Below are 15,752 nucleotides of genomic sequence, written 5' to 3'. Positions count from 1 at the left end.
GAGGCGAAATTCAACATTTTAATTTTGATATAAATTATGTAAATATTTTCCAAAAAGTAAAATATTGTACTGTACAGCATATAAAAGTCGTATCTGAGTTGGAGGCAATATTCTGAAAATAAGGCACAACGTTTATTTACACTCATAATTGCGTCCTATTTAATAAATCATATTTACAACACCATACATTTTTGTCTTCTGGACATTTTCTGACATTTGGCATAATGCTCAAACATTCTTCACATATACTGACCTCCTTGTTCTCCTTACAGCACTGACAAGAGTAAATACTAGAGGGAAATAGAGCACTTTCAGAATGGAACATTTTTTCAACTTCAATATGACCAGTTACTTGTGATAAAAGAGTATTACAATGTAATTCACCAGAAAAGTACATTAATTCTGTTTAAGTACCACTGAGTAAAACTAAGTGAATGCTGAGTGACTGGCAGGCCGGCTGGCTCTATGTCCCATCACTGTCCCATTCCTCTATTATAATGTCTTCTTCCATGTCAGCTTGCCAGGAAGAGGGCCAAGGCTGGCTGGCAGGCAGGTCGCTCCCACTGTTCTGACTCAACCGAATGGACCAAGTTTCTCCTTCTGCAGTCCGAGTAGGTTCACCAGGAGCTTCCTCTGCCGGCTGTCCTCCATTGAGGGGGGCTTCATCTCCATTGTCATGGTCCATCAATCCATGCTCCCTATCAGTTAAGGCCTCCATTTTCAATCTGTGGGATTCACAGGACAAATATTAATAAGAACAGGAGATATCCTTAAGTTATATCTTGAGTATGTTTATTATGAAGCTGCCTCTCTAGTCTGATTTACCTTTGCACTGTTTAGCTAGTAAGTTGTTTTATATTAACTATATATAAAAACACTACAGGGGTCAGGAGTTTGGCCTAGTGGTAGAATGTGGCCCAGTGGTAGAGTACTTGCCTAGCATGCATGAAAACCTGGGTTCCATTCTTAGGTACCACATACACATAAAAAAAAAAAAAGCCAGAAGTGTTGCTGTGGCTCAAGTGGTGCTAGCCTTGAGAAAGCCCAAGGACAGTGCTTAGAACCTGAGTTCAAGCCCAGGGACTGCAAAGTAAATGACCAATAGTGACTAAATCCTTGTAGCTTGAAAGACAAAAAGGATTACTATCTTTGACAAGAGTGCTTACAGACTGGACTGAGTGGCAAAGTACTTTCCTAGCAAGTGCACTGTCCTGGGTTCAATTCCCAGTACCAAAAAAGAAAAGAAAAAAAAAAAGTTCTTACAGACTGAAAATGGAAAAAAAAAAGCTTACAAAATACTAAATTGTTTAACCTTATTTGTAACTTTAAGGATAGAAAATAAAGTAATAAACTTGTTATCTTAAAAACTTGTGAAGATACTTTCGAAGTGATAAAACCCAGTCTGTTGGTAGCATGGCTAGAAGAAAAAGAGTATGCTGACATAATGAAAATGGGAATAAAACTGGCAATTTTTTCCCCCCAGTCCTAGGACTTGTACTCAGGGCCTGAGCACTATCCCTGAGCCCCTTTGTGCTCAAGACTAGCACTCTACCACTTGAGTCAGAGCACCCCTTCAGGCTTTTTCTGTGTATGTGGTACTGGGGAATTGAACCCAGGGCTTCATACATGTGAGGTGAACACTCTACCAATGAGCTACCATCCTAGCTCTGGCAAAATATTCTTGTAAGCAATGTGGCATAGAGCAAAAATCTTCTAAAAGGAATCCACTTATAGAGGCAAAACTTTCTAGGGCTTTTTCCTAGTGAATAAAGATCTGACCTCTGTTTATCACCTTTATAATAACAAAAACATTTTTAAAAAATTGGTATTTTATCATGTAACCCATTAATTACAATAAAAAATATATTAAAAAAAGCTGGAGTTAAAAAAATTAAAAAAAATTGGTATTTAAGGTGGTTTATGTACAAGGGTATAATAACAGAAGCTGAAAAGAAGCTAAAGGCTCAAAATTAGGTGTAAGTGTAATCATAAAGTATACATCTATTAACTATTAAGTCAAACCCTAGTACTTAATACTACATTTTATGAATATTAGAGATGCTAAATATAGTTAAAAACTAAAGATAATAGTACTGGTCATTGTAATATGAAATACTGACAAATCCTGACTCTCAAATTACATAAGAAAGCTGAACAAGTAATTATATAGATTCCCATTCATTTACTTATTATCTCAGAAATAATGATAGAGTAATTAAATAGATTAAACAGAGCTGGGGACAAAATTCGGACCCATCATCAAATTTTTTTTTTTTTGCCAGTCATGGGGCTTGAACTCAGGGCCTGGTCACTGCCCTTGGACAAGTTTTGCTCAAGGCTGGCACTCTGCCACTTGAGCCACAGCACCACTTTTGGGTTTTTCTGTGTATGTGGTTCCAGGGAATCGAACCAGGGCTTCATGCATGCTAGGTGAGCACTCTACCTCTAGGCCACACTCCCAGCCCTCTATTTTGTTTTTCTGAGACAAGGTCTCACTACATAGGTCCAGGATGGACTGGAACTCTGCATGCTCTGGCTGTCTTTCGAGTGCTGGGATTGTACAGCAGTGCTGGGAATATACATGTACACCTCCAGGTCTCCATATTCAAGCCGATCCTCCTTTTACTTTAATGCTATAATCCTGAGGCAGGAAGAAGCTAGCAAAGAGAACTGTTTTTCTGATTTAGATATATGAAGAAAAAAAGCAAAGCTTACAAAAGACCTGAGTGCTGTTCATGTCAGTGCTATAGCTACATCAGATAGGTATAGCTGACTGATGGCCCACAAGTCAGGTATGATGCTTTAGGATCCACCCTTGGCTTTTTCTAACAGGCAGGAAGCTCGGCAGGAGCTAAATCTTGAAGCAGCAGAAGAAATTAGAGCCACCAAATCCTTACAGACTGGATAAGATAAGGGAGGAAAAGAGCTCAGAGAGCAAGAAACTCTTCTTAGGAAAAGACTAGCAGGGATATATAACAGGTGTCACTTCTAATAGTTATTTTTGCCCTTTCAACTAGTACATACTCTTTTTTTGTTTTATGGGTTCTGGGGTTTGAACTCTGGGGCTGGGCGTTTTCCGTGAGATTCTTTTTGCTCTACCATATGAGCCAGAGCTCCACTTCTGGTCTTTTCTGAGTTTACTGGAGTTAAAAAGTCTTATGACTTATCCTGGCTGACTCTGAACTGTGATCCTAAGATCTTAGTCGCCTGAGTAGCAAGGCTAACAGGTGGGAACCTCTAGTTCTGTTAGCACTCTTTTTAAAAACTCCTTTTACAACTGGGTGCCAGTGGCTCTTGACTATAATCCAAGATACTCAGGAGGCTGGGATATGAGGATTACAGTTCAAAGCCAGCCCAGGCAATGAAGTCCACGAGTACTTTTTTTTTTTGGTGGTTAATTGGAGATAAGAGTCTCTAGGACTTTCTTGCTAATGGCCCAGCTTTTTTTTTGGGGGGGGGGCAGTCCTGGGGTTGAGCTCAGGGCCTGAGCACTGTCCTTGGATTTTCTCAAGGCTAAAGCTCTACCCCCTGAGCCTCAGCACCACTTCCAGCTTTTTTCTATGCATGTGGAACCAAGGAATCAACCCGGGTTTTCGTGCATGCTAGGCAAGCACTCTACCGCTAGGCCAAACTCCCGGCCCTTTATGAGGACTCAACTCCAATTATCTACCAAAAAGCCTGAAATGGTATTGTAGCTCAAAGTGGTAAAGCACAAAGCTCAGGAAAGCTCCCAGGCCCTGAATTCAAGTTCCAGGACTGGCACATGTGTGTGCATGCACACACACGCACAGTGCTTCTGAAACTTCTTCCTAAACTGCCTGAGTACTTAATTTCATTTTATTTGTAAGATTAATTTGGAAGTGGCACTGTGGCTCAAGTAGAGTGCTAGCCTTGAGCTAAAAAGCTCAGGACAGTGTTCAGTCCCTAGAGCAAGCCCTGGGACTGGCAAAATAATAATAATAATATAGATAAGATTTGTCTAGATCACTGGTACTACTCTAGAAGCTCTTTTTCTCTTTTGTATGTGTGTCTGATTTTCTAAAATAAGGAAATAGGATACTGCTACTTTGGAAGCAGGTTTTTTTTTTTTTTTTTTTTTGTGAGGCATGAGGCTTGAACTCTGAGCCAGGGCACTGTCCCTGAGCTCTTCAGCTCTACCCTACCCTTGAGCCACAGCCCTACTTCCCATTTTCTAGCCATTAACTGGAGATAAGAGTCTCAGGTCCTTTCTGCCAAGGCTAGCTTTGAACCTTAATCCTCAGATTTCAGCCTCCTGAGTGCCTAGGATTACAGGTGTAGAGCCATCACGCCTGACGGAAGGAGTTTTTTTGTCAGTGCAAATCTTCAAGCCTTGACTGAGAACATCTCTACATAAGAAAGCTACAAAGGTTTCTAGAATCACATGACTGAATTAGAGGATTTTGTTGTTTGATATTTTTAATAAGACTAAGACACTACAATGTAATTACATATTTAATCAGTTGGTATAATGTATATATTTTTCTATTTTACATAGAACATTTATTGACTGTAAGTTGAGTACATTCAATGAACCAGCTTACCTTCCAAAGTGTCTCTTTAGAGGAAGTCTTCCAATATCTTGGATAAAAGAAATCTGAGCTGAAAACATATTTAAAAAGTTTTTTAATGCCATCATTCTTTGTCTTTTCCTTTTCTTTTTGGTAGTGCTGGGATTAGAACTAGGGGTCTCAAGTGTACTAAGCAGGGGCTTTACCACTTCATGCCATACTCTTAGCCCACTATCATTCTTTTTCAACTGAAAAGTAAAAACTGTATATAGTTTTTTTTTTTTTTTATTGTACTTTATTGTCAGGGTGATGTATAGAGGGGTTACAGTTACACTCATCAGATAGTGGGTACATTACTTCTTGAACATTGATATACCCTTTCCCATGTTTTTCTCCCACTTTCACCCCTCCCACTGTATATGTTTAAGTTGTTCAACATGACATTTAATACATGGGTACACTATGGAATGGCTAACTCAAGTTTACATGTATGCCATTTTACTCTTTTTTTGGTCCTTCAAGGGACTTCAACTCTGGGCCTAGGCACTGTCTCTGAGCTCTTCAGCTCTAGGTTAGTGCTCTACTACTTTGAGCCATAGCACTATTTCTGGTTTTCTGGTAATTAATTATGGATAAGAGGCTCACAAACTTTTGTTCCAGGGCTAGCTTTGAATCAATATCTTTCCATCTCAGCCTCCTAAGCACCTAGGATTACAGGCATGAACTACCAGTACCCAGGAACTCACTCATACTTTTGGTAGACCATAGGATGAAAATCTACTTGTAGTATTTTTCAAATGTACAATATCTGTATGTGACAGCACTGGAGCTTGAACTCAGGGTCTGGGTGCTACTCCTGAGTTTTCTTTTTGTTGTTGTTCAAAGCTAGAGCTCTACCATTTGAGTCACAGCTCCATTTCCAGCCTTTTTGGTGTTTAATTGGAAAGAAAAGTCTCATAGGGCCGGGAGTTTGGTCTAGTGGTAGAGTGCTTGCCTAGTATGCACGAAGACCGGGTTCGATTCCTCGGTACCACATACGTAGCAAAAAGCCAGAAGTGGTACTGTGGCTCAAGTGATAGAGCCCTAGCCTTGAGAAAATCCAGGGACAGTGCTCAGGCCCTGAGCCCAAGCCCAGGACTGGCAAAAAAAAAAAAAAAAAAAAAAAAAGTCTCATAGACTTTCCTGCCTAGGCTGGCTTTGAACTATGGCCTACTGAGTACAATAATAGGTGAGCTAACAGTGCCCAGCTTGCTTTTTTTTTTTCTTTCTTTTCTTTTTTGTTTGTTGTGCAAGTCCTGGTGCTCAAACTCAGGGCCTGATCACTGTCCTTGGGCTTTCTCAAGGATAGAGCTCTATAACTTGAGCTACATTACCACTTCTGGCATTTTTCTACGTATGCAGTACCAAGGAAATGAACCTGACTCTTCGTGTATGGTAGGCAAGCACTCTACCACTAGGCCAAACTCCCGACCCGAATTTTTAAAAATTTTTTAATTTAATTTTTTTTGTGTGTCTTGGGGCTTGAACTCTAGGCCTCGGGGATGTCCCTGAGCAGTTTCGCTCAAGGCTACTGGCCTACCCTTGAGTCTGGGTGTTGTCCCTCAGCTCTATAGCTCAAGGTTACTATCCTACCCCTTGAACCACACAGAGACACTTCTTGTTTTCTAGATTGGAGATAAGAGTCTCCTGGTCTTCAGTGCCCGGGCTGGCTTTGCCCTTCAATCCTTACATGTCAGCCTCCTGAGTAGCTAGGATTACAGGAATGAGCCACTGTACTTGGCCCCAGCTTGCTTTTGTTTTTATACTAGCACTGGGGTTTGAACTCAGTGACTCAGTGTCTTGTGCACTTGTTTGGATTTTTCTTCTCAAGGTTGGCACTTCAGCTATACCACCCACCCTTCCATCTTTTTGTTGCTTAACTGGAGATAAAGAATCTCATAGACTTTTTTTTTTTGCCACTCCTGGGACTTGTACTCAGAGCCTGAGCACTGTCCTTGTGCTTTCTCAAGGTTAGAGCTCTACCATTTGAGCCACAGCACCACTTCTGGCTTTTTTCTTTTTTTTGCTAGTCCTGGGCTTGCGTTCAAGGACTGAGCACTGTCTTTGGTTTTCTCAAGGCTTGAGCCACAGCACCATTTCTGGCTTTTCTTTTCTATGTACGTGGTACCAAGGAATTGAACTCTGGTCTTCGTGTATGCTATCCAAGCACTCTACTACTAGGCCAAATTCCCAGCCCGAATCCCAACTTGTCCCAGCTGGCTTTGATCCACAACTTTCAGATCTGACTTTTTTTTTTTGGCAGTCCTGGAACTCAAGACCTGTGTGCTGTTCTTGAGTCTCTTTGTGATCTAGGCTAGTGCTTTACCACTTGATACACAGCACCACTTCCAGGTTTTTTTTAGTTTATTGGAGTGTCATGTTATTGGAGTTTATTGGAGTGTCATGGATTTTTCTGTCCAGGCTATACTCAAATCAGTATCCTCAGATCCCCACCTTCTTGAATAGCTAGGATTTACAGACATGATCCACTGGCGTCCTTAGCAGATCTCAGACTCTCTCTCTCTTTTTTTTTTGTGGGTCGTGGGGCTTGAACTCCTGGCCTGGGTGCTGTCCCTGAGCTCTTCAGCGCAAGGCTACCACCCTACCTCTGGGCCTGGGCTACTGCCCTACCCTTGAGCCAAGCCCTAATTCCCATTCTCTAGAGGTTAATTGGAGATAAAGAGTCTCAGGCCCTTTTTGTACCCAGCTGGCTTTGAACCTTGATCCTGAGATATCAGTGAGTAGCTATGATTACAGGTGTGACCCATGGCACCTGGCAAAGACTCTTGTGTTTTTTTGTTTTTTGCCAGTGCTAGTCTTGAGCTCAGGGCCTGAGCACTATCCTTAGACTTTCTCAAGGCTAGAGCTCTACCACTTGAGCCTCAGCACCACTTCCAGCTTTTTTCTATAAATGTGGTACACTGAGAAATCGAACTCAGGTCTTTGTGCAAGCTAGGCAAGCACTATACCATTAGGCCGAACTCTGAGCCCTCAGACTCTTGAGTAGAAAGAATTACAGGGTGACCAGAAAGCTGAAGTGAAACTGTGTCTCAAGTGTAGCATATCAGCCTTAAGTACAAAAGTTATAGGATAGAGTCCAGGCCCTGAATTTAATCAAGCCCCAGCACTGGAATGCAGAGGCACATACAAAATAATAATCCTCAAAAAATTAGTAATATCTGACTGCAATTTAGCATTACTGTTGTGACATTAACTTGTATACTAAGTGAAAAATGTTAGTTTCACTTACTATATTATTCAATTATATTACTAAATTCAAGAAAAGAAAAGAAAGTCCAGAAAAGTCTGAATTCTGGTCTAGTGTTAGTTAGGTGGTTGAAAGGGAGATGCTTTCAATTTATTTCAACAAAAAGCATGTATGAATTCTGGATCTAAAACAGGGAAGCCAGGTGCTATCGTAGCTCAACACTATCATCAATTCTAGTTACTAGATCAATGTAAAGACTAGGGTTCAAAGCCAGCTTGGGCAGAAAAATCTGTCAAAATTTTATCTCCAATTTCCCACCAATAAGTAAAGAGTGGAGCTGTGGCTCAAGTGGTGGCCTTGAGTGAAAAAGCTGAGGAATAGTGCCTAGGTCTTGAGTTCAAGCTCTAGTTTTGTCACATGCATGTGCACGTGTGTATATACACATACATACAACACACAACACATATTAAAAGAAAAAAGGAAGAACACAAAGGGAATGGAAGTCTGATTTAGGTGGTAGAGTGTTAGCCATAAAAAAACAAGGCCCAAGAGCCTAAGGCCCTGAATTCAAGCCATAATACCAATACAAAAAAAATAAAGGAAAGGAAGGAGGGAAACATTTTATCTCACTATGTACTGTATATACAGAGTAAGTTTAACTTACAGTAAGTTACTGTTATAAATCATGACCATTGGGAGGAAAGCAAAGCTTGCTATTACCTTGATTTCGCATTGGGATGGTGAGCAGAGCAAGATAGGGTAATAGTTGGGTTTGAAGACATAAAGCTGGAAGGCAGAAGTCAGAAAAAAGTGCTTTTGCTGCCAAGCAATTTTCCCGATACTATATGGAGAAGAATAAAGGTTAAATAAAATTAAAAATAGTTATACATTGCTAGACAAATACACTTTTTTACTTCTTAGGAGAAGGTCTCATGCAGCACAGTACTAATCCCAACCTTCATATTTTCCTTCACTTCCCCATGTGCACAAACAAAAATTTGTTTTATAAGCTTATCTAATTCATTATTTTCCCAGCAAAACCTGAGACATTAGCAATGACCTTACATATCTCATGCTTATTGCAGGTTCTAGGTTGAATTGAGGCCATATTGCCCAACTGACCTACACAATCCAGGCTTCTATAAGAACCACAATGAATGGGCTATCAATGCATTTCTTAGCACATGTTACAGGTGTTCAAGTCACCATGGAGCACAAGAAACCTCCAACTTTTTTTTTTTTGGCTAGTTGTGGGGCTTAACTCAGGGCCTGAGCACTGTCCTTGGGCTTTTTTTCAAGGCTAGCATTCTGCCACTTGAGCCTCTTCACCACTTCTAGCTTTTTCTATGTATGTGGTACCAAGGAATTGAACCCAAGTCTTTGTGCATGCTAGGCAAGCACTCTTAGCACTATGCCGAATTCCTGGCCCCTTAAACTTATTTTTTTGGTGGGTCATGGGGCTTGAACTCAGCCTGGGTGCTAAGCTCTTCAGCTCAAGGTTACCACCTACCTCTGGGCCTGGACATTGTCCCTGAGCTCTGAAGCTCAAGGCTACCTCCCTACCCTTGAGCCAAGCCCCACTTCCAGTTTTCTAGAGGTTTATTGGAGATAAAGAGTCTCAGGTCCTCTTGTGCCTGGCTTTGAACCTTGATCTTCAGATCTCAGCCTCCTGAGTAGCTAGGATTGCAGACTTGAGCCACCGCACCCGGTTCCCAAACTTAATTTTAAGTTAAATTTATATACTAGAGTGTTTTTGATTTAGTGGGTTTGTTTGCTTTGTTTTGTTGGTTGTAGGGATTGAACTCTGGGCCTGGGCGCTGTCCCTAAGAGTCTCATGGTCTTCTGTGCCCAGATTTCAGCCTTCTGAATAGCATGAACCACCAGTACCTGGCTTATTTATTATTTCTTTTTTCCTATGACATACAGTTTTCCTCTATATCCTAGTTTGGCCTTAAATTTGCTTTGTTACTCATTATAGGCATGCACCGCTACACCTGCTTTCTATAGTATATCTTTTCTTGGTGGTGGTACCAGTTTGAACTCAGGGCCTCACACTTGCTTGGCTGGTGCTCTACTACAAGAGCCATATACCTCTAGCCCTGCTTTTGGTCATTTTGGAGATGAAGTCTCGAGGACTTTTCTGCTTAGGTTGGCTTCAAACTTGAGATCCAGAGGAACTCAGCCACCTCCCAAGTAACTAAGATGGCAATTGGGAGCCATCAGTGCTCAGCATCAATGATGTATTTTTTTTTTTAATTAAAAGATTTTATTAACACCTTTTGTTTTGTTTTTGTCGATCATGGGGCTTGAACTCAGGGCCTGGGCCCTGTACCTGAGCTCTTCAGCTCATGGCTACCTCCTTACCCCTTGAACCACAGCACTACTTCTAGTTTCTAGTGGTTAACTGTAGATAAGAATCTCAAGGTCTTTAGTTCCCTGGGCTGGGCTTTGAACAGATCCTCAGATCAAAGCCTCTTGAATAGCTAGGATTACAGGCATGAACCACTGCGCCTGGCTGTTAACACTGATTTTTTACATCACATTTCAAATGTTAAGTTTAACAAACAAGTATTCAAGAATGGAATCTCTATATGCACTCACTGGCACATAAATTTAAGAACAAAATTTAAATTGAGTTGTTGTATGTCATAGATATATATGATTTATATATCAAAGTCTATAGACTATATGTCTATATCTCCAAGTTTATGTCAGTGACCTTGAATACCCGAGTATTGAATCATCACTCTTGCATTGTTTGGATCTAATATTCACATATCAAAGAGACCATGTGCTTTTTGTTCCTTCGGTCTTGGCTTATCTCACTCAACATGATTTGTTCTGGTTCCATCTACTTCCCAGCCAATGCCATTATTTTATCTTGTCTGGTGCCTATATAGTATTCCATTGTACCACATTTTTTGTAATCATTCATCTGTAGTGGGGCATCTGGGTTGTTTCCATCGCTTAGCTACTGTGAATAATGTAGGGATGAACATGGCTACGCATGTGTCCTTATCATATCCTGGGTTATGATGCTCAGGGTAAATGTCTAGGAGTGGTATGGCTGGGTCTTAGGGAAAGGTCTATTTTTAGTGTTTTCAGGAACCTCCAAACTGACTTCCAGAGTGGTTATACTAGTTTACATTCCACCGGCAGTGCAGTAGGGTTCCTCTTTCTCCGTATCACCACTAGCATTTATTGTCTGAATTCAGAATATTGGCCATTGTGATTGCGCTAAGGTGGTATCTTAGGGCTGTTTTTATTTGCATTTCCTTTATGACCATGGACGATGAATACTTTTTCATACATCTCTTTGCCATTTTTAGCTCTTCCTATTAGAATTCTCTCTTTAGTTCCCTGCCCATTTAGTGATTGATTTGCTGGGTTAGGAAGGGATTAGTGTCTTGAGTTCTTGTAGATATTGGATATTAAGCCTTGGTCTGATGTATTGTTGGTAAACTTTTCCTAGTTGGTTGGCTGTCTTTCTACTTTAGTAGCTATGCCTTTGCCTGTGCAGAAACTTTTTTATTTTTATGAAGTTCTATATGTTGAGTCTCTCTCCAATCTGTTGTGACTTTGGGACTCTGTTCAACAAGTTTCTACCTGTGCCTGTGAGTTCCAGTGTCTCTCCTACTCCATCCTGTAGCATTTCAGAGTTTCAAGTCTGATAATAAGGTCTTTGATCCATTTTGAGTTAATGTTCGTGCATGGCGACAGACTGGGATCAATTTTTATATTTCTGCATGTGGCTGCCCAGTTTCCCCAGCACCAATAATTGAAGAGGCTTTGTGTATTCCACTGTATATATTTGGCTCTTATGTCGAATTTAAGTTGACTATAAGTATGAGGTTTTATTTCTGGATCTTCTATTCTGTTCCATTGATCTTGTCTATTTTTGTGCCAATACCATGGCCGGTTTTGTTATTATGGGTCTATAGTAGAGTTTGGAGGTTGGAATTGTAATATCACATGCACTGCTCTTTTTGTTGTTCCATATGAACCTTTGGATTACTGCCTCTATTTCAATAAAGAATACCCTTGGGGCCAGGCTCATGCCTGTAATCCTAGCTACTCAGGAGGCTGAGATCTGAGGATGAAGGTTCAAAGCCAGCCAAGGCACAAAAGGACCTGAGACTCTCTCTCTTTTTTTTTTTTTTTTTTTTTTTTTTGCCAGTCCTGGGCTTGAGCTCAGGGCCTGAGCACTGTCCTTGGACTTTCTCAAGGCTAGAGCTCTACCACTTGAGCCTCAGCACCACTTCCGGCTTTTTTCTATATATGTGGTACCGAGGAATCGAACCTGGGTCTTCACGCATGCTAGGCAAGCACTTTAACCACTAGGCCAAACTGATGGCCGGACCTGAGACTCTTATCTCCAATTAACTTCTAGAAAACCAGAAGTGGGGCCTGGCTCAAGGGTCGGGAAGCTGCCTTGAGCTGAAGAGCTCAGGGACAGCGCCCAGGCCCAGAGTTCAAGTGTCATGACTACCACAACCACCTAACACAACAAAAAGAAAAAGCAAGAAGTGGTGCTGTGGCTCGAGTGGTAGAACACGAGCCTTGAGAAAGCCCAGGACCTGAGTTCAAACCCCAGGACTGGCAAAAAAACAAAAACAAAACAATAACATTATTGAAGTGCAACTCATATATAACACAGTTCAAATTACATAATTCAAAGCGTCTCACAGAGTCTTACAATGTAGCCCAGGCAATCTTAGATCGGCTGGTCTATAACTTCTTTGTGCCAATATGCCCGATCAAAGGGTACAATTCTTTTTTCCCTCCAGTCCTGAGGTCTGAATTAAGGGACTCAAATTTATTTAGCTTGCTTGCTTAACTGGTTCTGTTCTTCTGAGCTTTATCTACAAAAGCCAGCTTTTTGCTGCCAACTGGTAGATTCTTGAGAACTTTTCTGCCTGGGCTGGCTTCATCCTCCAAATTTCAGCTTCCTAGTTAGCTAGGATTACAGATGTGAGCCTGTGGCAACAGTTACAATTACTTTTTGTTACCTTTTTGTGTATTAGAAACCATTGAGGTTTGTGCAAGGGTCGAAAACTTGATCCTCCTCCTTGGCAATGAGCAAATCCTCGAGCTTTGTTGGAATGTACCACACCTCTTGCAGCTACAGATGTACTATATTCCCCGAGTAAAGAGCGTGACTAACAAATGAGACAAGATGAGAAATTAGAGAGAATTATAAAGAGATTTAAAGAGAGAGATTAATGTAGTATAATTGGTACTACCAATATACAGAAAGATAAAGCTAAATTTAGTTGCTTTGCATCCATTTCTTTCAACATCATCAAAGCCTAAATATGATAGTGCTATGAAGTTATTTAAAAAATAAGAATCATTTGCAATGGGGAAATCCTTTCTGGGAATTAGATGAGAGCACAGGAAGCAATCTGAAATATACTTTTAAGGCAACTTGGAGAAACTTAAATAAGGATAATACAATGCTAAAATAATGTTAACTAAATGTCAATTTCTCGGGTATGAATGTCTTTCTTCATGTATAATGTTTTAAATTAACTTTCCAATTATTTAGCACAAAACAAATATATAATTATTGAAAAATGTAAAAAATAATGACCACTAAGTAATGACACTCAGATTTTCATGTACTATTCTTCCCATAACTTGTAGTAATTGGTTTCAATTACTCATAAAAAAGTAATTATATGGAGGCCAGGAGTTTGGCCTAGTGGTAGAGTGCTTGCCTAGCATGCACGAAGACCCGGGTCCGATTCCTCGGTACCACATACGTAGCAAAAAGCCAGAAGTGGTGCTGTGGCTCAAGAGGTAGAGCCCTAGCCTTGACAAAATTCAGGGACAGTGCTCAGGCCCTGAGCCCAAGCCCAGGACTGGCAAAAAAAAAAAAAGTAAAATAGGGCAATGCAATGGATATGCTTCCCCTCCCCCTACATCTCATCCTGGGACTTGAATTCAGGGCCTTGCACTGTCCTTGAGCACTTTTGCTCAAGGATAGTGCTCTGCCACTTGAGCCACAGCACTACTTCTGCCTTTTTCTGTGTATGTGGTACTGAGAACTAGAACTTCATGGCTTCATGCATGGTAGACAAGCACTCTACCACTACGCCACACTCTCATCCCAGATATGCTTATTACTGAATTGATCACCTCCCATGAATCCAAACCATCACATTGTAATTCATACACACACACAAACACATATGCATATATATATGTATGTGTGTATATATATATATATATATATATATATATCATGCCTGGCAATGGTGGCTCATGACTGTAATCCTAATTATACAGAAGGCTGAGAGCTGAGGATTCTGGTTCAAAGACAGTCAGTGCAGGAAAAGTCCAAGAGACTCTTTATCTTAACCACCAAAAACTGGAAGTAGAGTGGTAAATCAAGTGGCAGAGTGCCAACTTTGAATCAAAAAGCTAAGGGATGGTGCTGAGTTGAAAACAAAGTGGTAGAACAAAAGCCTTGAGCTGAAGAACTCAGGGACATGCCCAGGCCCAGAGTTCAAGCCCCATGACCAACCAAAAGAAAAAAAGGGGAATAAGAAAAGAAAATGTACAAACACATTGTTGCAATCAAATTTTTAAAAAGGTAAGGGCTGGCAACGTGGCTTAGTGGTAGAGTGCTTGCCTAGCATGCACAAAGCCCTGGGTTTGATTCCTCAGCACCACATAAACAGAAAAGGCTGAAGTGGCTTAAGTGGTAGAATGCTAGCCATAAACAAAAACAAGCTTAGGGATAGTCCTCAGGCCCTGACTTCAAGCCCAAGGACTAGCACCAAAAGAAAAAAAAAATTAAAAAGGGCTGGGAATATGGCTCAGTGGTAAGAGTGCTTACCTACTAAGCATGAAGCCCTGGGTTTGATTCCTCAGTACAACATAAACAACAACAAAAATAAGCTGGAGGTAGCTCTGTATCTCAAGTGGTAGAGTGCAAGCCTTGAGCAATATTAAGTAAAAACTGTTCAGTATTGCACATTCTATATCACAGTTATTGCTATTTCAATACATACAATAAATATTAACATATCAAAAGTGCTGTCCAGAACTTCCTACTATAATGGAAATGTTTTATAGTTGGCCTTTCAATACAGAAGGTACTAGATACATGAGGTTAATGTTGCTGAATAACCGAATTATAAATTTATTTAAATAGTCACACAGTTAGTGGCAGTTATACTGATGGGCATAGTATTAGCATATTAAGAAAAATCATAGAAGCTTAACATGGTGGCTCAGCTACTTGGGAAATTGAGGCAGGAAGATAACTTCAGCACAGGTAGTATTGGGGCTTGAACTCAGGGCCTCAGGACCTTGTACTTCTTGGCAGGCACTCTACTTGAAACCTGCCCTTTTTGAGGACTTGAGTTTATGTCCTGGTCAACTTGGACTATCATACTTTATTTATACTTCTCACAAAAGTGTAACAGGTGTAACATCATAGTACCCAGCTTTTTTCCTTTCTTCTCCCCCCCCCCTCTGGTACAGGGTTTATTTATTTTTATTTTTTTGTGGGTTATGGGGCTTGACAGTCCTGGGCACTGTCCCCAAGCTTTTCAGCTCAAGGCTACTACCCTACCCTTTGAACCACAGTGCCACTTCCAGTTTTCTGGAGGTTAACTGGAGATAGGAGTCTCATGGACTTTAGCGCCCCAGATGGCTCTGAACAGCGATCTTCAGATCTCAGCCTCCTGAGTAGCTAGGATTATCGCTGTGAGCCACCACACCCAGCTTACTGGTACAGGATTTTAAACTCAGGACCTTGCGCTTGTCTTGCTTATTCATGGCTGACATTCTACCACTTGAGCCACACTACCAGCCTAGTTTTTCTTTGTGTTGGTTTTGGGTTTGAATTTAGGGCCTGAATGCTGTCCCAGAGCTTTTATGCTCAAGACTAGTGCCCTATCACTTAAGAAGACAGCGCCACTTTCATCTTTTTGGTGGTCAATTGGAGATTAGAGTCTCACGCA

The 15,752-nt window shown here is 40.9% G+C and overlaps 1 protein-coding gene across 3 annotated transcripts in view; it reads right to left on the bottom strand.

Moving 5' to 3' along the window:
• Window positions 1-5: 5 nt before the first annotated feature.
• Window positions 6-15,752, bottom strand: part of Rad17 (RAD17 checkpoint clamp loader component) — a 39,931-nt gene continuing 24,184 nt past the window's right edge. For all 3 annotated transcript variants that reach the window (XM_090331778.1, XM_090331779.1, XM_090331777.1), the window contains exons 15-18: window positions 12,786-12,935; window positions 8,497-8,617; window positions 4,563-4,620; window positions 6-725 (exon numbers count right to left, since the gene is read on the bottom strand). In XM_090331778.1, coding sequence (XP_090187904.1) covers window positions 464-725; window positions 4,563-4,620; window positions 8,497-8,617; window positions 12,786-12,935 — 591 coding nt within the window. In that variant the 3' untranslated portion in view covers window positions 6-463. The remainder of the gene's footprint in view (window positions 726-4,562; window positions 4,621-8,496; window positions 8,618-12,785; window positions 12,936-15,752) is intronic.

This window comes from Megascapheus bottae, chromosome 4, assembly GCF_031878675.1.
Source record: "Megascapheus bottae isolate mThoBot1 chromosome 4, mThoBot2.hap1, whole genome shotgun sequence".
In the NCBI taxonomy this organism is placed as follows: domain Eukaryota; kingdom Metazoa; phylum Chordata; class Mammalia; order Rodentia; family Geomyidae; genus Megascapheus; species Megascapheus bottae.
The sequence above is the reverse complement of the archived record's forward strand: the minus strand, read 5'-3'. Positions and strand labels throughout refer to the sequence as shown.